The sequence below is a fragment of the Panthera pardus genome, unplaced genomic scaffold, assembly GCF_024362965.1.
Source record: "Panthera pardus isolate Hobbes unplaced genomic scaffold, ASM2436296v1 HiC_scaffold_26, whole genome shotgun sequence".
Classification (NCBI taxonomy): domain Eukaryota; kingdom Metazoa; phylum Chordata; class Mammalia; order Carnivora; family Felidae; genus Panthera; species Panthera pardus.
The window spans coordinates 10,603,267-10,629,205 of record NW_026526832.1 but is presented as its reverse complement, the minus strand read 5'-3'; the positions used below and the strand labels follow the sequence as shown (position 1 = coordinate 10,629,205).

The 25,939-nt window shown below is 47.2% G+C and overlaps 1 protein-coding gene across 3 annotated transcripts; it reads right to left on the bottom strand.

The window, feature by feature from the left end:
• Positions 1-326: 326 nt before the first annotated feature.
• Positions 327-23,343, bottom strand: CDC42EP3 (CDC42 effector protein 3). Of its 3 annotated transcripts, none has more exons than XM_019447334.2 (2): positions 23,204-23,343; positions 327-2,339 (listed from the first exon to the last, which is right to left on the bottom strand). In XM_019447334.2, exon 2 carries the CDS (start codon positions 2,104-2,106, stop codon positions 1,342-1,344), a length of 765 nt encoding a protein of 254 aa, XP_019302879.1. In that variant the 5' UTR covers positions 2,107-2,339; positions 23,204-23,343; the 3' UTR covers positions 327-1,341. The 3 variants fall into 3 exon arrangements, with proteins under 3 accessions (XP_019302879.1, XP_053746974.1, XP_019302871.1); XM_053890999.1 differs by lacking the exon at positions 23,204-23,343 and adding an exon at positions 22,477-23,103; XM_019447326.2 differs by lacking the exon at positions 23,204-23,343 and adding an exon at positions 22,516-23,103.
• Positions 23,344-25,939: the final 2,596 nt, after the last annotated feature.

Genomic DNA, 25,939 nt, shown 5'->3' with positions numbered 1-25,939 from the left:
CCCGCGAGACCTGCTGCTGTCAGCCTGTCAGTGCAGAGCCTGCCTTGGATCCTCTGTCCCACTCTCTCTGCTCCTCCCCGACTTACACTGTCCCCAAAATATTTAAAAAAATTCTGATCTCGCTCATTTCTCCTAAAATTGAGGGGTGCTGTTTCTGGAATCTCAAAGCTTTGGGAAATAATCAGAATTGCAGAGTGGATGGAAATCACCTCATACCTTATTTTAAAGGCTCACACATACTTCAGAGAAGCAATTTTTCTGGTCCTGGACTTAAGGAAAATATTATTATTCTCTTATGTTTTTATTTATTACTATAAACAAGCAACTTCATTTTAACATTTACTCTTTATTGTGTTGCATGAAGTACCTATGTAATGCAAGTATGTACTGTACTAAAATATCTATATTTCCAAATAACATTATATGGTGTAGCCCACAGTCTCTGCAGAAGCATCTTGAGTAACCTGTGCCTTTATACTTTACAATCCATTGTTGGTTGCTGTGAAAAGTATGATTAACAGATGAAGAAAAAGAGATAAAGCTAAATATGAATACACTTTTCCAAACATATACATACGCAGCTTACAATGGGACCCCAAATGGAAACAAGTCAAATGACAACATTTGATGTGATACCTATAAAATGTAGACTCTGCAATAAAAAGCCAAAGGCACATAAAAATATATTTTAACTTTAAAAATAACTTAGTTACAGTAATACTTTGCTTGTGTCTTACCAACATGTAGCGGACAGTCAAAATTTCGCGATATAGATATAATATATAGGGATATATAAGAGCTACAAGAAAATCCCCCAAACCCATAAAGTTGTTCAAATGTGAAAACAGAGAATAGTGTTAACACTGAAGAATTTGCTATGGCGAGCCCAAATGATGTAATATAGAAAAGAGTCTAGAAAAAAGGCTTAGGTGTTAAATAAACTTTGACTTCTTCTTGCCCAGGAAATGCTAGAGTACTGTGAAGTTCTTTAATGTGACTTGTGCAGCCCTTCGAGCTAGTGCCAATCTTGGCCGGGCCAGATTTCTTAACGTGTCTGGAAGCAAAAAAACGTGAGCTGAACGTCAGCAATACCCACCGAAAAAAAATGGGTTCTGACCGACTCACTTCCTTTTTGCCAGGACAGTTTTTGTTGTTATTGTTTTGTTTTTGCAAACAGGGCATAACAGGTACAAAAAATACTTTGTAGGAACATTATTTTAGAAAACCTATCACACAGTGGCAAACGTAGCCAGTGAAGCTCTTCTCTCCGACTGTGGTTGGTTTAGTTCTTATTTTTTGATGATACCTTTTACCCCCGAGGACAAGAGCTGGTGGTGTCTGTTACTTATTTTTATCCATGACATTCAGCACCTCATCCAAAAACGAGGGCCCCAGATCGAGCTGCAGGGAGAGGAGGGACCCCGTGAGATCGGAGAGGGACTCCTCTGATTTAGTCTTGTCTTTGACGAGCTCGCACGGGGCAGGCTGGTCATACATGTCCTCGGCCGGCCAGTCGGGGTACTGTTCGGAGAGGCTGGAGGAGTGGCTGTCCCTGCCCTGGCTGGACTGCGACGCGGACCCGCTGGAGCCCCACGACACGTCTCCCTGGTGGCCTGTCCCGTTCTCCAACAGACTGCTCTTCTCCGGGGCCTTTTCCTCCACGACGGGCTCACAGCTAAGCCGGGGCAGCTTGGCCGGCCCGAAGGACTCCTGCTTGGAATTAAACGTCACCGGTGACAGTAAGGGCAGCATGAGCGCCTGGGAGCCTCCGATGGTCGGGAGGGAGATGGCGTTTTTGAGCACCGGGGAGGGCGTTTCTGTGAACATGGAGTCGGACGTGCTGTTGGCCCGGAAGAACTCGCCATGCCCGGGCAGCTGGCCCATGCGGGCCTTCTCCTGGTTTCCAGGCAAAAGCTCGTAGTTCCCCTGGAGGAAAGAAATATCTCCAAAGACGTCGTGCTGGCCCTCTTTGCCGATGTGAATGGTGTGGCGAAAGTCTCCCAGAGGAGGACTAATCATGTCGGGGGACAGGATGTCCCTCAGTTTAAATTTCTTTCCTTTCTTGTTATTGGCAGCTTTCAGGTAAATTGGGGTCTTGGCTGGCATTTTGGAGTTGAAGAAGGTCTACTTTGCAAAAGGGAAAAGGGCCACTTTCTTCGCTGATGTTAAGCTCCGAATATCCTTTCTGATAGGATCTGTCACATCATTTTTCTCAAGGAGCTTCTAGAAGTGGCTCTGAAATGAGACTGGGTTGAAAAGGCCTTCCTAAAGTCACAGCCAAGTGGGGCGTCCTGGAGAGCCAGTTACATCATCCAACCCATCCCACGGCGGGGAGAAACCTGGAAAGGAAACCAAAGCAGGTTATATTCAGCTGACCCTTTAGGGTTCACTGGGCCTGCCTCTTTCTCAAGAGCCTGTGAATAAAGGCAGGACCAGTTCCCATCTAAAGCCAAACTCTATTTTTTTCCCTCCATCAAGTAGGATAAGAACTTTAATCTTAGGGTCTTTTACTAAGGGTCTACTAATCTTGGTCTTATTTCTGGGGGAAACAAAGAGATGAAAAAAAACTCATACCTATGACATCAGTACTTTCTAAACATGGCCATGGACACAATTTTCTGCACATGCCTAAGATTTTTAGATTTTTCTCTATTATAAGAATTGCTGTCAGCATATGACCAGAGTGATTTCAGCTCCTTAGATACAAAGTAGATTTGCTTTAAAATGTTTTCCCTTTTGTTTGATAATATTTTGTTGCTGAGTTCTGTATCTAAATAAAACTAATGCAATGCAGCAAATAGTCCTATAAGGAAAGGGGTTGGAAATACCATTTACTAAGTGACAGCGGCTATTATGTGCCAGTGGCCAACAAAATCTTAGCAAAATCCAGTCGCACAAATGAGAAAATAGGGATTCAGGAGTCACAAAATAAATCACCCTTTGTCAAGAACATACAGTCAGTTCATGACAGCGCCCGAGCTGGGATCGAGTTGTGGCACAGAAAACTGGGCTGTCAAGCCTTTCAGGTCTTGGAGACATTCTGAGATAGAAGGAAAAGAACAAAACTGATTCTTTTCAAACAAAAACCAGTGTGATCATCTACAACTGGCTGGGTCTTAGAAATACTTTTGGAACACTTCCTGATAAAGTTTGTGTCCTCTCCCTGTGGTAGGTGGCACCCCAAGGTAACCCCCATGATGTGCCTCCTGGTGTTAACACCTGTGTGGGCACAACCTGGGACTTGCTTCTAAACTGCAGAATGTGGCAAAGGTGATGGGATGTCACCCGTGGTTAGGTGACATGGTAAAAGAGTCCATCTTAGCAGACTGGAGAAAGGTGCCTTTCACTGGCTTTGAAAAAGTAAGCCGCTGTGCTGAGGGAGGGCCCGTGGAGATGAATTCTGCCAACAACCTGAGGGAACCGGAAGTAGATCCCCCCACCCCAGTTGAGCCTCTGATGAGAGCAAAGCCCCCTGGCATCTGTCTCCCAGCCTGATGAGATCCTGGAGCTAAGCCCTGCCTGGGCTCCCAACTGACAGAAACTGTGGGACAATAACTTAGGTGGTGTTGTAAGCCACTAAGTTTCTGGTAGTGTGTTACCAGCATAGAAAATGCACACACCCTCCCTGCACATGCAACTTAACACAATGAGAAGTGCTAAGCCAGGAGGTGTGGGGCTCTGGGTTCTCATCTTACAGATGAGAAACTCTTCATCTCTTAAAAATAAATCCTCTGACTCTTTGGTCCCATCAGCTGACGTGAAGAAGTTAAAAACCTTTCCCACTGAGGGAATTCCTGAAATGCTCTGCTGAGACCTCTCCCATCGGGCTCTCCTCCTCACTGGCAGAGGAGCAAATAAATAAATAAATATCCAAGAGCTGAGTTGGATGGTGGCTTGAAGAGAGCCAGCCACATTTGCTTTGTAGCAGCTGGAGGCTGTACGCATAAAAATTTCGAGTTCATTTCCCCGTGGCAGGTGGAAAGAACCATGCTCTGGCACCCAGTGGCAAGGCACCAACAGGCTCCGTTTGGGAAGTGGCTTGCACCCAGACTGGACAAGGCAGGGACCGATGATGAGCTGGACAGGCCCACCCCGCCCTGGCTTCGTGCGTGGGAAGGTGGTCCACGCAGCACAAGTGGGTTTGCACCTCGAGTGAGCCGACCTTGAAGCTGCCACCTAGGACCTCACACTCAGCATCTCTCCGTTTCGTCCCAAGTAAGGACCTGGTTCAAACCTCCCCAAAGTGCTGCTGCTGTGGCCACACAGAGGCACCCCCTGGTTCTGCTTCCCACTTGAGGTTAGGATCGCATGGAAACACTGTTACTAATGGAGATGTGCCTAAGAAGCCAGGCTGGTGGGTCCGGATATTCTCTCGGCTTTGACGCTAATTTGGGTCTGGGGGCAGTAGCAAATGTCACAACTCCAAAGCCTTGGATCCCAATGGCAGGACTTCCTCCGTCTGTAAGTGCACGACAGCCTGGGGCCCCTGCCACTCGAGGGGAAGCTGGCGTTGCCTTCCCGCACCTCTGGGCACAGCGTGGCAGATGGTGGCCTGCAGGAGCCGCCAGGGCACCGGGCCCCCAGGAGGTGGGAGGCAGCCCCGAGGGACAGCTGCCCACCGGAGCGGTGTCCACGGCACACACGGCCAGGAGCACAGCTGCCAGGGAAAGATACAGCATGTCCACCGCCAACTCAGGGGCAAGTGAGGGCTGCCCGTGGTCAGCTGGTGGAGCCAGGGTTACGCGAGGCCAGAAACCGGGGCAAGGCACTTCAAATCAGGCAGAAAAGGAAAAATGCCACGAGGATGCAGCCAGAGAACAGTTCCCTGCCCTGCTGACCGGATCACTCACAATCGCCCTTCACTTGAACAGCGCCTGGCTGCGCTGGGGAGAGAAGGGAGAGGAAACATTTGCACCCGGAAGGCTCAGGGGAAGAACGCTCTGCCCTCAGTCCCTGCAGGCCACGGCCACAGCCACGGCCACAGGCACTGCAGGCCCTTCGCCAGAGGCCAGCTCAGACTGGTAGAAGCTGGGTTTTACATCAGGGTCACAGACACAAAGGTGGGAAGGAAGGGACAAAAAATAGAAAAAAAGGAAGAAAAGGCTTGGTGAGTGAAGGTTAGATAAGCTGCAGGCAGTGAGCCTGGAGTGGAAGAGAAGATACATTTTTCTTTCTATAAATATTTACATAGTGTTTATTGTGTGACAGGGATGTAGGCTTCTAGAGCTTTGCAAACAATTTGTATTGAATGTCTACTATGTACCAGTGCTCTGAGCTCCCATACATTGGAAGTTGTTTTTTTTTTTTTTTTTTTAAGGAATTTTGGACAAAAATGTCTTTTTAACTTTAGGTGAGCTGCTATTTGCAATGTAGTGTTAGAGAAACAGAGCTCTAATCCCATCCCTTTATCTTATCTTTCTTTTTCAGCTCAGGGGCAACCATGCTTGAGCTAATAATGAGGATTTCTTACACTGGCTGCTTCCTCCCCTCCTTTTTGGATATCCTGGGCTCCCTGGCTTATCAGCCAACATACATCAATGTCCCTTTCCCTTCCTGGCCTGACTATTCTTTCCGCACCTTCTCTGTCATTGCTAATGCAGAAATCTAATGGGCACAGTTTCTTAGCTGTTAACAAAAGAGCTGGTCCCGGGGAGGGTATGTGCATGCTCCCGGGAACCATCAACACTAAATATTACTGAGAGCATCTCTATGTTCTGGGCACTGTGCCAACCTTGGATATGTACCAGCTCACCCACAAGAACCCATGAGGCTGCTACTGTTAATATCCCCATTTTATAAATGATGCACTGAGGTCCAGACAATGAGTCTTGAGTCCCCTCTGCCAAGGCTACGTGGCTATGAAGGTACTAAGCCAAGTCGCCAGGCTCCAGAGTTTAAGGTCCTGTCTCTTAATAATCACACTCGCTGGAATTCAGTCAGCTCCCAAATTATGAAGGAGGTGCATCCCAAAGTCTCTTTAAGATATAAATATGTGATAACACACTGGGCTGATAAGGGTGGGGTCAGGCCCTGCATATACCGATGGTGAAAGCACGAAACAGATCCCACCTCATTGGAAGCTGGTTGCCTTTGGCACCAGAATTCCACTTACAGAGATTTACCCAACTTGCACACAGGGGAAATAATACATGTACAAGATTATCAAATCCAGGAGGATACGACAGTCTGGAGTTGGAAACAACCTAACTGTCCACCGATAAAGGACCGGTTAAATAAATTGAGGTATCATCAATTACAAATGAATATCATACAGGTCTTACGAAGGATTCAACAGTTCTTCGCTGATACAGAAAGAGCTCAAAGATATCTATCTTTACAGGGAAAAACAGATAGGTGCAGAAGTATATAGATACACTTGCATTGGCTTGTGTGTCTGTAAAATATCTCTGGGAGCACACACAAGAAACTAATCATGGTGACTGCCCACAGGGAGGGATGGACAGGATAGGGCAAGGGTGGGAGAGAAACTTCTCACCTTGTATGATTTTGGGTTTTCGAACCACCTGAATGAATTAGCCATTAGCTATTTAAAAAAAAAAAAGGGCTGCTTAAGCTTCAGGCTGCACCTTGGAGCGAATTTTATACAAAGGTCCTGAGAAGTCTACTCAACCTGTTACCGGATCATAATGTAAACACGTCTGTGGCGGTTGTGTTCAAAAGCCAAAATGTAAGGTGGTGGCCTGTGGGTATATGAAGACCTCAGAAGAGGGCTGACTTTGTCTCGCCGGAGCATGGCCAAGGGACAGATCACCTCTTCCTGCAGGGACTAGGCATTCACGGAAGAGGTAGCACAGGTGTTACTTTGCAGAATGGAAAAGATCTCCTAAGAGAAGGGTTTTTAGTCACAAAGACATGAGAAAAGGCAAGAGGCATAAGTGTCCACGTGGAGGGAAGCACAGACAAGAGGAGGCACTGGGGCTTGGGTGTGCAGCTCCTGTTCAGGCGGTGGCTAGTGACACGGGCCATGCTCTAGAACGGGATGGTCCCTAACACTCAACACGAAATCCTGTCCCTGGCTCACTGCTTGCAGAAAAGGAGACCTGGGCTCCAAGAGGCTGCTGGCAGCTGACAGATGAGGCAGGAGGCAGAGGGAGGATGAATCCCAGTGGGAGAGCCTGAATCAGGCAACACCCAAGAGGCTTTGCCCTCTGCCCAGAAGGAAGTGGGATTACTTGCCGTAGGATGGAGTGGGGAGAGGATATGAGCTACACAACCGGTCCAGATATGAGCTACACAACCAGAATCGGTGAGCAGCCCTCTGGGTGTTCTACAGGTCAAATGAAGAGAATTGTTAGCCTTTTACTATCAGTCAAGACTCTACCATCCATCATAAACACTTAGTACTGAACCACCCAAAGGATGCTGCCCACCCACACTTGGGGGCTCTCCTGGCCTTCCTGCTTTCTTGTGTTGCCATGATTCCTCTGTTCTATCTTCCTCAAATCCAAAGACAGAAAGTCAGAGAGTAAGAAGGCAGGAAGACAAGAAAAAGAGAGGAAGACAGACAGAAATCTTCCCATGTATAGGCTTTTTCTCAGAAACCCTCCTCTTGACCCTGAAATCTGAACTCTCCATGAGGGCTAATCCTTTTCTCTCCCTTCGTGGATCACTGTTTGCTGCTCTTTCCCCCCTTCAAGGACACTGGAGAGCATATTCATCTGGGAAATTAGATCCCTTAGAAAACAAAGGTCCCAGTCCTGGGGCACTGAGGAGAGGTTAGATTTGCCAACAAAGGGGGTCAACATCCCAGTCAGCTGCTTGTCACCCTCTATCAAGGTGAGAGAGAATGTCTGGCAGATGCGGGGACATGGGTCCAGCTGCAAATGCATAGGCCCCCACTTACAGGAATCTGGGAGAAGCTCAAGCGTTCCAGGACACAGAAGGACTCAAGGAGAAGTTAAAGTCATGGTTTTGATAAGAATGGCAGAGTATCGGGGCCATCCTTCCTGCACCAAGCTGGCCAATTCCATTTTCTGGTGACTGAATGAAGCATGAGTGACAGTGTTAATAAGAGAAATCATCACTGCTACGATAATAATTCAATGAAGAAAAAACTAAAGCAGCCCTTTGATTCATTTCCTTACCATCCTTTTGGTGAACAGAATGATGCCAAAAAGACCAAAGCAGGGCAGTGGCCAGTCGGGGGGGGGGGGGGTGGGGAGAAACAGGGGGTTCTTAAGAAGTGACACACAAAAAAATCAGTTCTTGAATCACTTAAGAGCTGACAGGACTGGCAATTCATCCGAAAAGAACAAAGAGGTTTAGATTCTTTAAATTCCATTTATTTTAAGAAAGGAATGTTTGGTTGGTCTACTAATTATTTTTAGAGTAATTCTTAGTGGAGAAAGAGAGCAAACACGTGCTTGCATCCTGCAAAATAGGTTGCGACGTTAATTTAAAACACACATGTATAAAGACAGGGGCAGGTGGGGGGTGGGGACATCATCCTGAGGGACCTCCAGGCTTTTCCTTTCTTCTACTTTCGGGAAGTGAGCATGTACCGGACTTCCCCTTTCTTGCTTGGTTGTCACATCCTCCAAGGACATCCTACCTTCTCATCACTTTTCACTTTGCCTCCCTTTTTCCTAACATCCAGACACAGCACTGCCACACCACCTGGGCCCCAAGCGAAAATGTGACATGTTCCTCCTTCAAATCTGAACCATCAGTCCCAGGGAAGGAGGATGTTGACTCAGTCAAGAACCTCTCCACCCCCCAACCATCTTCGGGGTATTTCTCTCCACAGCGATAAGCCCTGAAAAACTGTATTTGATCCTGGACTCCACACTTTGGAAGGGATAAAGGCTACCTGGAACATGTTCCTACATGTTCTGAGGAGTCCCAACTGGGAGACAAAGAACTTGGTCGTGACATGTGAGAAGCTGAAGGAGGGGAGCGACTGAAAGAAAACTCAGAGCGAGGGAAAACAAATCTTTAGGAATCTCAAGGAGTCATTTAAACTTTAATAGAAAAGGGATTAACTGATTCTCTGAGGCCCTAGAGAAGCTGAGAAGCAGGTACAGGGACACTGGCTTCTCCAAGGGAGAAGGTCTCCAAGGGAGACCCCGGGTGTCTCAAAGATGGAAAGGGTGGCTGTGGGATGGGGACGGCGATCAAGGTCTGAGGATGTCACAGGGAGCAGCCCTGGTCCCAAGCCTCCTCAGTGGTGCATGATGTGTGGTGTTTTGTCTCTGCTCCTTCTGAGTCTCCTACTGGGGAGTATGATCGCTGTCAATTTCCCCATGGCCTCCTGTCACATTCGCCTATGAAAACACTCACAGACTTTACCTAGAAGACTTTCCATTTGAAGATGGTTGTGTTTTTACTCAAATTCCAAAGAATTTGAAATTCACAGGAAAAAAAAAATCATAGTATTTGAAATTCCACACTGAACTTCAATCAAAATCCAAGAGGGAAAAAAAATGTAACCAGAGAACACCCGATAAACAGCATCCTGAAGAGATGCTTTTCATATTTTTGGTCTATTTACTCTACCCCTAAAAAGATAAGATGCCTTTTCTATTTTTAGATTCTTACCCTCTCCTACATCATCCAAACCGAGGACATAGCTATATGTGACAAGACAGCGAAACTCCATTCGCTCAGCCCCCAGCTGCCTAGCTTTCATGCACACGAACTTACAGCCAGACTGAACAGACTGCATTTTATGGACCCACTCAGAAAGGCTGATACATCTCACCTTCACTTACCTATAAATGGACTTCTCGTTTATGACTCAGCTACAGCTTGTATTTATTTTTCTTTTACGACCTGCTTTGTAGCAACCCACAAATACCATATGGGGGACTCACTGCTCATTTGTGTACACACCTCACATTTACGGGCTCTAATTGTACTAGTTGAAAGATTTTTTAGAAGCAAAACTGGAAGACAGCACATCCACCTCGAGAGTCTGCACTTTTGAAGCCACACCTGTTCTCCCTGTTAAAATCAGTTACTGGGGAGGACTCAATAGGGACATCGATCCCCAGCAGCTGTAGCAAGGCAGGAGGAGGACGAGGACAGGTTCTCTTGAAATGCCGACTCATTTATCATGACTAGTTTTTTTTTTTTTTTTAATTTTTTTATGTTTATTTTTGAGAGGCAGAGAGAGACAGAGCGTGAGTGGGGGAGGGGCAGAGAGAGAGGGAGACACAGAATCCGAAGCAGGCTCCAGACTGAGCCATCAGCACAAAGCCCCATGCGGGGCTCGAACTCATGACCTGTGAGATCATGACCTGAGCCGAAGTCGGACGCCCAACCGCCTGAGCCACCCAGGCGCCCCTATCATGACTAGTTTTACATGGGGCACAGACTCAGGGCTAGTCAGGAGGACCAAGGCAGGCACTCTAGACTTTGGTGGATATGTGAACTGCTTGCATGCTTCCATAACTAATGGATCCCCACCTGATCTGCAAAGTTGCGGGGACAGTATCAATACAGAAAGAGAACTTGACCCCAAAGGTTAGGCCCCTTGAATGCTCTATTTCCCTAATGGGGTGAAAAGACAGATAGGGGGCCTTCCATGTTATTCTCCCAACCTGCTGGGGTCCTCGATAACCATTCATTCTCACTGGATGGGCTGAATCATGACATCTCCAATCATACCAGCACTGGGTATATGTGGAAGCTGGCAGTGGCCATCTCATTCTCCACCCACTTCCAAGGCAGGCTCTCCCGTGTCATTTGTATGTAAATATCTGTACACAAATATTTATCCAGTGAATGAATGAATGTCCCCTCAGACTGGGCCGAGAGCTCTTCTATGGACACGCACTGGGTCCTGTTTGCCTCCCACTACACGTGGCACACAGTGAACATCAAGTTAAGAAGTGTTTAAATCCATAACCCCTGCTACACCTTCCATCATGAGAGAGGAACTGGTTTGCTCCCAGGTTCCACCCCCCAGTCCAAGTCTGCAGGGGCTCCTCAAGGAAGCGGCAAGTTTGAAATGCCTGCTTCTCTAAGGAATTCACACTTATATTAATGGCAAACATCTGAGTGTTTGCTGCGGGCCAGGTAGGTGTTAGAAAACACCTCTCAGGAAGTGATCTTAGATTAAGCCCAACTCTTAGGTCAACCAGCCAAAATACGGAGGAGCGATTTCTGCCACAGCTCGACTCCACAGTCTGGGCTCTTTAATTGCTGCTGGTTGGCTAACGTGAGGACTTGCATGTAAGTGAGTTCAGAATGGAATGTCCTCTGCAGGCTACCTGCCTTGAGTTGTGACAGCACGAAGAAGTGATACACTATGGTCTCAACATCAATGAGAGGCAGAGATCATAACTTAACCTTGCTGGGAAGCAAGAATGAATAAAATGGTCCTAGACACCAACCAAAAGAATTTTCTCAAAGAGGATCTCAAAAGGAATTTGACTTTATGCGAAAGATAAGCCTAAAGATGAAAATTTTGCCGTAAGAAAGCCCCCTGAGTCTCAAGGAGAAAAACAAACATCCTGTTCTTAGAAAAGAGTGTTCACTGTTGTTAATTCTTTCCCAGAGGAAGCACGTGCATGGGGCCATTGACAACAACCACACAGCTTTCACCGGGGACAATGGCTCCCTTCCCTCACTAGTGACACTTCACTTCCCCCCTAACTTTCTGAAATGAAGAACCCTGTGTTCCTTACATGGACTGTCCTCCCACCTGCTTACCATCGACCCTTACTCATAACATCCTCCAAGACCTGCTTTAGTCACTTCCTTCCCAGAGAAATTCTCCAACTCACCTCACATAATCCAGGCTCAGTACTGCATTGGCAGAGGCTTTCTTAGGACTCCTGAAGAGCCTGCATTTGTTATTTTTCTGTTTTGTGATGTTATGCCTGATATCTCCAGATAGGTGGTAAGCTCCATAAAAATAAGGTGGGCAAAGGTGCTATGAGTAAGAGCTATTATTGATAAATAATAGTCAGTGGGCCAGATCCAGACCTTGGCCTGTTTGTGTAAATAAAGTTTTATTAGAGCACATCTATGCCCATTCACTTACATGTTGTCTACAACTCAGTAGTTCTTAACTGAGGGTGACTTCACACCCCCACATTTGGCAATGCCTGTAGATGTTTTTGATTCTCAGGACTGGGGATGGTGGTGTCACTGGCATTTAGTGAGAGGGGCCATGGATGATGCTGAACATTCTGCAATGCACAGGATAGCCCCCCACAACAATGAATTATCTGGCTCCAATTCTCAGTAGTGTTGGCATTGGGAAACCCTGGGAGAGATGCTTTCACATGACAAGGTCAGAGTTGAGTAGTTGTGACAGACTATGTGGGCCTCTCGGTCTATAATACTAACTGACCCTTTACAGAAAAAGTTTGAGCCCCTGCCTTAGATATGGCATTTCCACAGGGTTGGATGGTTATTGTCCCTCCCCCAACCTTTCACAATCCCCCTGCAATCACACCCCCACACGTGGCCTCAACTGTCTCCTCTAGTGACAAGAGAAGTGAAAAAAGCAAAAGGAAGCTACTAGAAACCTTTTGACATTGCCATAACAATCAAGCCCACGATGAGTGGCTTCTTCTTCTTGGACAGGCCATTGACAAGTTTGTGTCGTTTGGCTTGCATGGGAGCTGGGTGTGGGCCCGAGGTACTCACTTTGCACTCTAGTATCAGTATACAACGGATTGGAAATTAAAACAAATAACACACTAAAAAAACACTGCTCCTTCACAGACAGCATTGGTCTTTTCTCCCCCAGTCTTTGAGACTTCACTTGGCTTCCCCCAGGGACTTCCTGTTCAACTCGCCCCACACAAACGTGCCATCTTTCTTTCCCCCTTCCCTGACCTGGCACAGGCCTTCTGTACTTTCCTCTCTTGGTAAATGGCAGGAAGTCCCCCACAAAGTCTCCCTGCCTCATTCTCCATAACAAGGCCCAGAGCTGTCTCCTCTCATCAACACCACTGCCTCAGCCTTTTTTTTTTTTTTTTAATCCCTCAAGATCTCTCTCCTGCACAAGCACATTTGCCCCCCATTGGTCTCCCTGCCTCCAACCTCATCTTGAGTGAGCCGGCGACAATGCCTGAGTAACCTGGTCACTCTCGGTCTTCGATAGCACGCCCACCCTTGTAACCTGGACACAGAATAAGCCATTTGGGTCCTGCCTACCCCTGTGGCTAATAGTTCCCACCAGCTCCCCCAAAGCCTCCTAAACTGAGCCTCGTCTGTACCTTGTTTATTTTTTTTCTAAATGTTTATTTTGAGAGAGCCAGAGAGCAGGAGCAGGGGAGGGGCAGAGAGAGAGAGGGAGACAGAGAATACCAAGCAGGCTCTGTGCTGTCAGCAGAGAGCCTGACACGGGGCTTGAACTCACCAACTGTAGGATCATGACCTGAGCTGAAATCAAGAGTCAGATGCTTAACCAACTGAGCCACCCAGGCGTCCCTATTGTACCTTGTTTATACTTCAAAGCCACCAATTATCACACTATGCTGCCGTCACTGCTTGTGTCTCCCACTAGGTTGCCTTCTTTTGGGGAGAGACAACTATATTTAATTCACAGCTGGCACTGAATAAATGTTTGTTGAATGAAGGAACAAATGAGAAAGTCTGAAAGAGACTGCCTTGTCTTGCTTCCCCTTCAACCCTGCCCTCCTTGCTGAAAATCCAAGATAGAGTCTTTCTATGACTCCTACAGGAAAAAATAAATGAAATCTTTTAACAAAGGAGCTGTGGCCTCTTGTGGCAAAACCTTTCTTTCATTTTTCCATCTGTAAGGCATTTTAACCTTTCTCTATCCATGCTGGGTAAGAATTTTACAGCCTATCAATGCAAGCCACAGTAATTCTATAGGCTCTTACAGATCTTTGGGATTAAGGCAGAGAATATTTGTTATCGTGCTATTTGAAAGGGAAAGGATGTCAATCCTTGACTGCAATGTGCAAATAGCATCTCAGAGAGACAGGCAAGACTCAAGAATAAATTGACAATACATTCCCCTGAATGCAGACCCACTAGTTATATTTAAGTCAATCTTACAGAATGAGGCCCTGGGAGAAACAATGAGCTCGCTCTCCTGAACTTTCCTTTCAAAAGGAAGTGGGTTAAGGGGGAAATTTGGATTATTTGGCCCAAGAAGTACAAAGAAACCTCAAGAAACTATAATGGACATTCTACAGAAAAGGGTTGTTTTGAATATCAATGTGGGACTAGCACAGAGCAGGTACTTAAGAAAAACGCGTATCAAATGAATGAACACTTTGACAAACAAAACAATAGAGCCCTCACTGAGGTTCTAGGCCTTAGGGGAGAAGCTAAAACTTTGAACCGGGCTTGCAGGCTCCTTGGAGAACTCCAGACACACACATATGTGCCAGTTACCTTCTATGTAAATGGAGATAATTACCCCCAACCCGCTTCTCTTAAAGGTGATTATAAGAGCTGAGTGCTATGCAAACGCAAAGTATCATCTTGACCCCAAATGAAAAACCAGAACGTCTACTGAAACTCAACATGAAGGAGGGGAACCACTCTAACTGCCAAAATAACCACTTTCATTTTCTCCTTAAATGTTGTCTGTAGTTGTCATCAAAAAAATGGTTCGTGTCCACCCTGTGAACAGTCTCCACAAGTGGAAGGAATTGCCACCTCCAGCTGACTCAGGATAATTCCTTCCTCTGGCACGGGGCTAGCTTCTCCTACAAATGTACAGGCCCCCTTTCTCTCCAGGTGCAATTCTCCCAGGCTTGAGGACAAATGAGACTTCAATGAGCTGGGAAAATTATCGTCAACCGTCGTTGGTCAGATGAAGAAAAATTTCAGGGCCTCTAGTTATTTTCTTTAAGTATTTGGCAAGCTGTCAGGTGAGAGGGCATCTGTAGAGTCCCAAGGAAAGAAGGAGGCATGTGATTAGAGTTCATGGTGAGGCCAGGTGGGGCTGGGTCTGAGGAAGAAGTCTAGAACAACTTGAATTAATCAGTCCGAAGAAGAGGAGAGGCTTTCCTGCTGAGTCTGAGATGCTGTCGGGATTCCAGCAGGGAAGGGAGGGAGTTAGGGTAGATCTCCTCTAGGCGACGCTAACTTAAAGTAGCAGTCTGTGGCAGGTGCCTGTGAGCTGCACAGAGATGATATCACCACAGAGTTGTAAGATTTATCCTTGGTATTACAGACAAAGCATTTTATGATAGAGATTCCTCACACTGTGTTCCCTGGAACTCCCAGAGTTCAAGGGAGGCACCTGCGGGTCACTGGTGAAGGGAAGGGAGACAGAAGAGTAGGGCCAACATCCCTACCCATTTCCTTCCTCCTCTTTAACCAAAAGATTCCAAAATCTGTTATTTAAGATACTGGGTTTACATTAAGATTTTCTTTCTTTGCTTTAGCTAGGAAAAAAAAAAAAAGTCCGAAAGAGGTCTCATGCTTTCTGTCACTCAACTCTTAGGGCCTTGGTTTTATCCTGTCAGAATGAGAGCAGGGCCGAAATTAAGGACCCTTCCATCTGTGAAATGTTAGGGTCTGTGATTCTACATCTGCAGAAACATCTAGTTTCCAGGGAATTTTTAAGGAGAAAAAAACGACACTTTTTAATGAAGTTAATAGAATCAAAATACTTGTTACCAGCCTATTAAATGTTCATCATCTTTTCCCATCCTTCCTGGTACCAAATTGAGGGTACAAAGCAGGCCAGTAATTTTCTCTGGGTGCCTCACTTTGCTCCTCTGCGGAGTGGAGATAGGAATAGCGTTTCTTAGGAGGAGACAACACACGTGTAACGTGCCTGACCGAGTTCTGTTAGGCAATGAGCTGACAAATCAGTAGAAGAGGCAATTGTTATTAAATATTCCAAGAAACTAGAGCTGGATAAGGAACAAGACAGAAGCCAATGATCAATACGTCCACCAGGATCAGGAAGTCCACGGTTCACACGGTCACGGCCGGAGAGATGCAGGCAAGCAGGAGGAAGCACAACGAGCCTTACTCTGCCCAGTACCAGGCTGACACGTGGCGCTGACACGGGCACTGCCCGGGTGGCACTGAGCCCCCGCAGTGGCACCCGGGCAGGAGGAAGCTTCAGAACAGGCTGCAACTCCCCAGAGGAGACTCAGAGGAGGTTCTGGTGGTGGCTTCCTTCTCAGAGAACCCTGGGTGATCATGACCATCAGAATCGAAGGATGATATGGCGCCTCCCTTTGAATGTGAAGGTTCTGTAGCCTGGGAAGGAGTAACTTTACTACCGCAGGATTCGATTTCTTTTTTTTTTTTTTTTTAATGTTTATTTATTTTTGAGAAGGAGAGAAAGAGAACGAGCGTGCACAAGTGGGGAGGGGCAGAGAGAGAGAGAGAATCCGAAGCAGGCTGAGCCACCCAGCCACCCCTACTACCGCAGGATTTGCATAAGCTGTTAAGTGCAAATGACTTCTGGCTTGACAACACTGGGAGAAGACTGTGCCACAGGCAGAACCATAGAACAGGCTAGGACTAGACCGTCTGCTTTCCCATTAGGTCCTGTTTGTAAAAGAGACGAAAGCTGACATAAGCTAGGTTCAGTCCCTACTTTCAAGGAGCCGGCAGTCTAACTAGGTAGCCGCAAGGGTCAAAAGATGATCATTTAAACAGTAAGTGTTACAACATCAAGTACAAGACACTGTGGAAATGCCTCGGGTACAAGCGAGGGAAGAGTGATAGAATGACAGCAGTCTACAGGCAGAAGAGAGCCTGGAAAACGTCTGCTTCTTCCGTGCCCTCATCCCTCCCCTTCCACTGCTTCACAGACAAGGGGGCAGAGTCTACCCAGAGAAGCGCAGGGGTTTGCCTTGTGACACAGCTGGCCAGCCAAGGGCTTACAGCCTCGTCTCCAGCTGTGTTAAAATCAATGTTATACGTCTGAACTGACCCTTGGCAAAATAAATAAATAAATAAATAAATAAATAAATAAATAAATAAATAAATAAAAAAGAAACAAAAGGAAAGAAATCAAATGCATTCTGAAATGGCAAAGCCACATTAAACCAAAAATGCCTTGTTTAGGAAATGGGTGCGGCCTATAATGAATTGGAACAGAACCGGTCTTTTTCAACTAAACACACAGTGATTTATCATTGGCAATGATGTGTCCACAGATATGACCTTCAAGTTGTCACCAGAACATGACAGATTCCCAAATGTGGAAGCTGTCTAAATAGAGGCCTGACTTTGAAGTTCTCTGCCTTCCACGGTGGCTCAGACTGCTTTGCTACAGAGCTGCACTGGTCTGTTTTTCAACCCAGGGTTTTCACATTATTAGTAGTAAGACTGGTAGGCTGATAGGTGTCACTGATTCCAGCTCACTGGGTTCTACGGCTAGAGGTTATCTGAAACCACCTAGCACCAAACGCCTCATCTATGAGACAGAGACCCTGAAGTCAGTTTATGCCTGGATCAGAGCCAAGACCAGAATCTGTTTTCTCGACTCCAGCACCTCTGTGACTGTTTCCATTAGTTTTGTATTAATTTTATCAAACAGCAGAATGACAGGTGTGCTCACATCTCCCGGTGCGTTCTTGTGGCTCTAATCCTTTGACTCTCTAAAATGTCCTTGGGATCCTTCAGCTCTGTAGGGCAGACTGCAGTGGATGGCTTCAGCCTCTGGCTTGCTGCTTCCCAGAGTGGGTTGCCTGCCAGACCACTCCTGCCGGTTGCTCTGCGGGCTAATGATTTGAGACTCTGGACACTGTCTCCCCGTGGAGACTCAACGAACACAGTGGCATATTAAATGCTCTGAGAAGTCCTGCAGAAAGGGACCTTAGTCAAGCCAGTTTCCCAAAGAATCCTCTTCTGGTGCCATTCATATCTCAGGGTGCAAGTTAGGTGGTGTTATGCTAGCTAACTGCAGATGTGTTATCAATGCAACATGGCTTAACAAAGAATCAAAGGCTAGAAGACGAATAGTGACTTTTTCAAACATGCAAACAAAAGCCAAACCCCTGAAAATCAGGTTCTTTCAGGTTCATATTTGAGATTCAAGGCTTCTACTATTCATTCATGACTTTAGCCAGCAATAAGGATTAATCAAATACTACTAATTTGGAATTTACCAGCTTTCAAATGCCTCAGTTCGCCTGGCTATTCAGAAACAGTAAACTTTGAAAATATCAGTATCATGATTCATATTTTAAAACTATGGGTTTTCATTTTAAAAATGAAACAAGAGGTACTGTCGAACTCGGCCCCTCATCATGAGACACTGGTGAACTTGGCACTGAGGAAATATATCAAGGCCAAACAAGGCTTTTTTTTTTTTTTTTTTTAGGAAAGAAAAATACCCTACTATTGCTACATAACTATTTGGCTACTTATATTATTTTGGTTTGTGGGGTGCTGTTTTGTTTTGTAACCATTAAAGGGTGGAGACAGGAGAAGGGAAGATTCCAAATGGAAGCCGACAGCTTGAAGGCTATTGCTCTTGGTTTTGAGGCAATGTAAGTTACTTTGGGCCATGCTTTCCAGAACCCCTACTTCGGTCTGGGTCCCCCCCTAATCACAATCCCACAAGTCCAAGGCAGTAGAGGCCAGTCAGGCTGATCCAGGGTACCTCTCTTAGGTTTCAAAGGCTTCCTTACTCTGTCCCACCAGAAGCTTATCTGGCAGGGTCCGGGGCAGGTGCAGAACTATAAGGAGGCCCGCCTTCCACCAAGGACAGAACCTTCCTGCCCAGTTTATTGGCGGCTCCTGCCTCTTGCTTAGCTCCTCCCGAAGCAGTGTCATTATGAAATAGGTATTAAATGTCCATTGGGTGCCAGGGACTGAAGGGCCACGCACCATTGGGTGTGGACACTGGCCTGAAGGACGGGACCATCCAGACTGCTTACGGAACACTGCAGCCCCTGGTTCTCCTGAACATCAACGCAGGGTTGTGGTCCTCTCTAAGCTCCACTCCATCCTTGGTCCCAGAAGTTCCTGGCACCTAGATGTTGCAGGGCCTTTTTTTTTTCCTCCTTCCTGAGTCCTACATTTTCACATAGCAATAGCAAATCTCTTCATTTATGGTGTAAATTAAATGCTCACGTTAACTCTAGCGGTTTGATTCTGGATTCCCTGCAGAAGACTATGGCCATACCTGTGAGATTAAACTATCTTCAAAAATGAAATAATTCACCCGGTATCCCCCAAGGCTGGCAATTACTACCATTTTCCTTTGAATATAGAGTACTATGAAATGAATTCTCTGCTGGAGGCCAAAACCCCTCAGAAGAGTCAGATTTAATAGCCTTACTGCCACTCCTCCCAGGTGGTGGGGGTGTGGTATTTAGTACAAGGTCAAATAGACTTGAATCCAGACCTGATTCAGCTACTTAGCTGTGTGGCCTTGGCCAAGTTACTAAACCTTTCTGAGGCCGTGTTCTCATCTTGAAACAATACTCTCTATGTTAAAGAGTAGTTATGAATATTAAATAAGAGAGTATTTATTAAGCACCTGGGAAAAAAATAAAAGCAACAAGGAAGCATCAACCTTTTATTGTACTTACTCTGGATCAGGCACTGTTCTGAGTGAATTACTGTTTTTTTTCTTTTTTAAATTCATTTCATCCTCTGAGTAATATTATTATCCCCATTGTATAATTGGTAAGCTGAAGCACACAGGCTAAGTAATTTGCCCAATTACACAAGTATTAAGAGCCAGAGCTAGGCTATGAGCTCAGGCAGCCTGACTCAGAGAGGTTTCTTAACCTCAGGGTTTCCCCCCCATCTCCTTGCCCTTAAGAGGTGCTGACATGTAAGCAAGATTAGCCACTCCTACATGCACATACTGGGTTGTTAAACTGTATATGCATATTTAGGTATGTTCCTTTTGGTGTAATTTTGGGCACGTATAGAACAGGTCTGTCCCCAGCTTCCACACCCATAAAATGGGGATATTAACAGTTCCTCCTTCATAGAATGATTACTAGAAATAAATGAGTTAACCAGGGTGAAGGGCTGAGAAGACTGCTTGGCATTTCGGACAGGCTCCATGTAGGAAGTGGCTTTATCATCCAAAGTCCTGAACAGCATGATGTTTTAGCAGAATTCTTGGGCTCCAGCACTTGGTAAAGGAGATTTTGTAGCTGGCTCAATCTACTAGTTTCAAATGACTATCCTTGTTCTCTGGCAAACATACTGTATTTAAAAATAGATTGAGGTTCTTATTCAATGAATAGTCGGGTCTACAAGAGTCTGGTTAGAAACAAATTAGGCCAGGCCTAAACGAAATTAGACTGCAAATAAGAATTTTAATAATTAAAAAGAAAACATCAAAACAGTCTTTCTGGAGGGTTTCTTCAGGTTAGGTATTGCACTTCACCCACTGGATACATGCAATGGCTACTGGGCACAGAGCTTGTGAAAAATGTATAGGCTGGTAAGAATCTGTGGGTGATATAGGTTAAAACTACCTTATCCCCATTGCTGTTGAATACCATGAACGTTAGAAGAGAAAAAGGGCAGCGTTTGTGAACATGTTGGACATAAAAAACAAAACACCACATTAAAGGAAAAGCTGGAGAGAGACAAACCAGCTCATGTGAGCCCATGCCTTTGTATTTATTCCTCTTGCACATTTAAATTTACAATTAAAAAAAAGTGCAACGCTCCTTACTTTAGCGGTCTTTACATGTTACATTCAGACTGAGAACAGAATTTCACTGCTCAGATTTGGAAGGAAGGGGGGGGGGCTCATCTTATTTCATGTCTGTAGCTGCTGTCACAGCACCACGTTCCAATCATGGAATTCATAATGTAAATCTCTTGCAGATGATACCACTGGAAAACAGAAACTGCCATGGATCCAGAAACACTTCCAAATTTCTGTAAAGTTCTTATCTTCGGGCCCAGAGGCTGGTATTCAGCGTTGTATTCAGTGAGTATGATTGGGAAATCTACATTCTTTGGGAGACTTAATGAAGAACTTTCAACCATCCCTTGACTATCCAAATAGTCGGTTATTTATGCCAGGTGTGACCATGCGAGGCATTTCAAACCTGCCCTGACGTATCTCTTGAGTGTTTAAATCTATTCTGAAAAGGGTTTGTGGCACACACATACTGTCTAGCTTATTTAACTGCCCAGAAGGACTCGTGCAAATTACAGGTGGTATCAGAGAGAAGACCTCTAGAACTGTCCAGAAAAGAAGAGACGTTGCATTTCTTGGTTTTTAGATACAAAAACGATCTTTTCTAAGTTAGAATGTTATAGGAGCCTTTTAGATAGCCTTAGGGATACCCCATCATCAGACTTCATGGTAAGCCTTTTGTCTCCTTGTGATCTTAAGGGGAAGTCTGCAAGACTGGCTTTGCTATTCAAACACGGACATCTGCTGCACTCCAAATTTCTTGTTCTGTTTAAAAAGCAGCACCCCTAAGAAACTCTGGAATATTGTGAGGCCTAAAAGTTGGGGGTGGGGAGGAAATCTTTGTCTCCCTAACACATTCATCAATTCCCTCCCCCTTCCAAGCACCTCCCTCTCCAGAACCCCCTACACCCTCAGCACACATAAGCAGCGACTCCCCCAAATACATCAGGGCTGCAAAGATTCATGTTGCAGTACTCTCCTGACATTCCTATTCCCGCCCTCATTTTAATTCACTCACTTTTTTTTTTTTTTTAAACAAAATGTAATTACTTGACTGTCAGCCTGGGCTGCGCTCTGGGGCTTTTACTCTTTTCAACACAGCTGCGCTCCGGGCTTTGATGCTGCTGTCCACGCAGCTTGTCCCAGCCACAGCTTGGCTCTCGGCAATTCAACATTCAAGTGCATATTTATTTTTAAACTGACCTCTCCTAGACTGTACAGTATAAAGGAGGTCCTGCCAAAAAATATGCTACTTTCTATTTATAAGATGAAACACATGCCTCTCGAAGTCGAGAGGGGGATGGAGTACAATAATTCATAACAAAAAAATTACTGGCCAGATCCATTCGTCCTCACGTGTCTGATACTTGTCTGTGTCAAGACAGTTCCAAGGTGGAAAAAAAATCTTGAAAACGCTTCAGCCATTCAGAACCACCGTCAAATAATGATGATAATAATAATAATAACAATAACAATAATTAAACTGCCAGATCTGCAGGTTGGAGCTCCAACCACAATGCCCCCTGTCAAGTGAGAGGGTACCCGGCGGATAGTGCCATCGAAGATCTGCACGGGGCACCCATGTGCGGCCCTGGTGCCATTCCACGATGGGAGGGGGGCGGTAGCCATGTGCAGCTTGTTCTGAGATGGAAAAATGGAATACGCGCCCAGAATGGCTGTCAAAATAGCTCGGAGGGTGCAGTGCAGCCGTGCAGCCCCACCCTGAAAAGTGGTGGGCACAAATGGTAGAGCTCTGCGTCTCGATCTTGCCACCCGAACCCCTCCCCGTCTGCTTTACGTCCCCTTTGGTCCCTTGGACCCCAGCTGGTAAGGCGATGCTCTCCGTATCCCCGCTCCCTGTGCGTCCAAGCCTAGCACCCCGCGCACGCCGGAAGCGGCCACGACCGCGGGTCCCACAGACTCACAGGCAGAGAGGAAGGAGCCCTGGGCAGGCAGCAACTCACCGGCAACCCAGACGATCCCAGCCGCTGACGCTGGGCGGGACGCCCCGCACAGACGCCTCCCGAGGGCACACGCAGTCCCAGCCCGTTACCCGCAGATCCAGCCGAGGCGGCCCGCGAGGCACCTCACAGCACTATCCACTCCGAGTGGGCGTAAAGGCGCCCGAGGCCGCGGGTCTCCAGGCTCGGCCCCCGCTCCCGCCCCGCCGCTGCGCTCCCGGCAGACTCCGGCCGCAGCGGTGTAGGAAGATGCGAGCCGGACTAAGCCCGCGGCTGCCGGACGCTGAGCCTGAACCTGTGAAGGGCGGGGCCGCGCGGGGCGGGGCCGGCGGCGCAGGGGGCGGGCCGGGGCGGGGCGGAGGGTGCGCGCGGCCCCGAAAGACCGACGCCGCGGCTGTACCTGCGCCGGGGCCCGGAGGAGCGGGAGGGGGTCAGCAGCGGCAGCGCCTGCGGGCCCCGGGAGTACAATGGGCGCCCATTGTTACCACCCGGGCTCCACCCTTAGGGATGCGGCGTCCCTACGAGGAGCTGCGTAGGGCTCCCTCGGCACAAAGAGAGGTCTCGGGAAGCTAGCGCGACCTCCCTCAAAGAGGGACCCCCCCCCCCCCCCCGGCTGCTAGCGCCTGGGTGCCCGAGGACAAAGGGACTCCGCCCGCACCCTGGACACCTGCACTAAACCTCTTGCGCCCACCTCTCCTCGTCCCAACAAGCCGATCTAGCCCGGCGAAGCTAGGGTGCAGCGGGCGGGTGACTCTCGGGAAAGCGGGGCCACCTGACCGCGCCGACCCTCCCCGGCCGCGGGTCCCCCAGCCACTCGTAGCCCTGGCTCGGGGGAAAGGTCTTGTTTTGTCAGTTTCCAGCTCGCTCCCTTTGGAGCTGCTGCCAAAACCCGGAGAGTGGATTTGGCGCACTGGAGACGCCCGGGGCTGCGGGCTGAGCAAGTGGGCACGCGAACAGCCGACGCTGCAGGTTTTTCCAGTCCAGGGGGAGGTGTTTCCTCTCCTGCGGGGTCCCTAAAGAGACTTGCCTGAGGCTGGAACAGGCGGGTGGCGGCTGCCCCCGACGCGCGACGAGGCGCAAGTGGCGCAGCTGCCGGCCCGGGAGCCTAAAATTCCGCCCTTGGAGGCACCTGCGCCCGCCGGTCATTCCGGCGACCGCCGCGGCACGCCCCGCCCCTCCGTCCGGAGGCCCAGCTTGGACCGGGTTAATTAATTTTCTTAATCCGTCTCCGTCTCTTCCTTCTTGAGTCCTCCGCCTGGGTTAATGAGTAGGCGACAGGAAAGGGCGGCGTTTTCCGGCTGTGAGGTCCCAGCCCGCACGGTCGGCCCGGGGAGGCGGCTGGAGCCCGGGGCAGGGGGGGCGTATCGGGCGCTCTGGGCCTGGCCGGGGCCCTGGGACGCTCAGGTTGGACGGAAATCCTGGCACAAAGCAGATACCCTGCAGAGGACCTTGACTTTCCAGAGCGCTGTCAGCTTCAGGTCCTCACGGCGAAGCCCCCCGGGTCTGAAACCTTAGAGGATGCACTTTAAGCCGGCGTGGTAAACCAGGGCTGACGTTAAGGTGAAGTGAAAAGGAAACGGACGCAACTGCTCTGGAAAGCAAAGGTCTTGGGTGGAGTGGTAAAACCCTCAAAGAAAATAATAGTTGACAGGTCAAATGGCCGTGAGGCTGGAAGTCAAATACAAAGCTCAGCTGAAGTGATGTTAGAAATCTGACCAGCAAAACAGTCCAGGGAGATAAGGGACCCTGCGTTGTTTCTTTTCTTCAATTGACAACTCCTCCAAAGTTTCCTTTGGCAGATACCTGGATTTTACTCCAGATTCCTAAGACTTTTACTCGGGGTTCATATTTCAAAATATATGTTCCATTTGGCACTAATGTATATATTTTATGTATGGATTTATTGAAAAATGTTAAATGTTACTGGCCTACTTAGATAAAGGGATTTTTACAAATATTTATGCATAGCTTTCATTGCATGTGGTATTTTTATAAGTACAAATAGTATGTGTATATATTTATTAAATACCACATGAAAAATTTCTTTTGCACACACGAAGACATTCTTCACACATGTCTTACGTGTAAAAAAAATTTTTTTTTTCATTTGCTCTGTAGTTAGCTGCTGTTAAAAACACTTTGTCCACATGACTAAGTAAATAACTTCTTTTACAGCTTGTGCAAATGGAGGGTGGCAGGTTGTTTGGGGTAGCTATTTTATCCCAAAACCCCATTTTTGTTTTCCTACACCATTCCTCACCTTCTAGAAATGTTCCCTTTCTGCCCTTTGTGAGACTTCCCTTCTGGGCTCTAAACAGTTTATCCAGAACCTGCCCCTTCAAGAGCCAGTGGTGCTGATTTGATGGTCTCTTTGATGCTCCACATTATTTATCTGTACTGGCCATCTTCTTGATACTGAAGGTCCTCAGGGAGAATGCCCTTGTGTGTGTGTGTGTGTGTGTGTGTGTGTGTGTGTGTGTGTGTATACATGTATATGTACATGTATATGTGTATATATGTATATATATATACAGTGAATTATCCTTACAAGTGAGAACATTTCATGTACTAACTCTGAAGGCTTTGGGGTTTGTTGGATCTTTATTTCATTTATGGGGGAAGAAAAGGTTTGTCCGAGGAGGATTTTAGGGGCTCTGGGATTCTGCTCCGTATTACGGAAAAGTTGAGCCTTGAAAACCTAGTGGTAACCTTGGAAGCCTAAGTGACACGAAGGAAGTGGACATAGAGAAGATATTCTTTCGGGTTCAATGAACACACTAATGTCTGTAGAGCAAGCATCTGGCAGGCCTGACAGTGCATATTTTTCTATGAGCCCCAACTGTAGGAAAAGAGCCAAGAAGTGTCAGCAGCACCCTTGCTGTCCAGAAACCTGCAGTGTACTTAAGGGGCAGAGCAACATGCCAGTGTGTGCACGCCAGCGCTGGCGGGGACTATTCTAGCATCGTGCCGCCAAGCGTGTCCGTGGGACCAACAGCACCAAGCCTCACTCCAGGGCTACTGAACTGTCATCTTCATTTCAATGCAATGTAGATGCTTCGTGTGCACATACGATGTTGGAGAAGCACTGGTCAAGGGCAGTGGTTCTCAACCTTTTTAAGTCAGGGGTTCATTCCACAATCTCATGGTACTTAGGAATACCCTTGCCTGAAAGACACACAGAACTGTCCACACCAGCGCTTCAACTTGCCACTCCAGAGTTCCCCGAACGCCAGTCTGCAGGTGGTGAGGAAGTCCTGGAAAAGCCTCCAGTCGCAGAGCCAGAAGAGCCACTCTGGGTCAGCCAGAGCATCCCCAGTTAGGGGGACATCCTTAATGGAAGGCAGAGCTTAAATTACGCTTTGGAACATGGGAGAAATTACATAGGGAGAGGAGTCAAGAAGGACATTTCAGGGAGGAGAAATGCCTA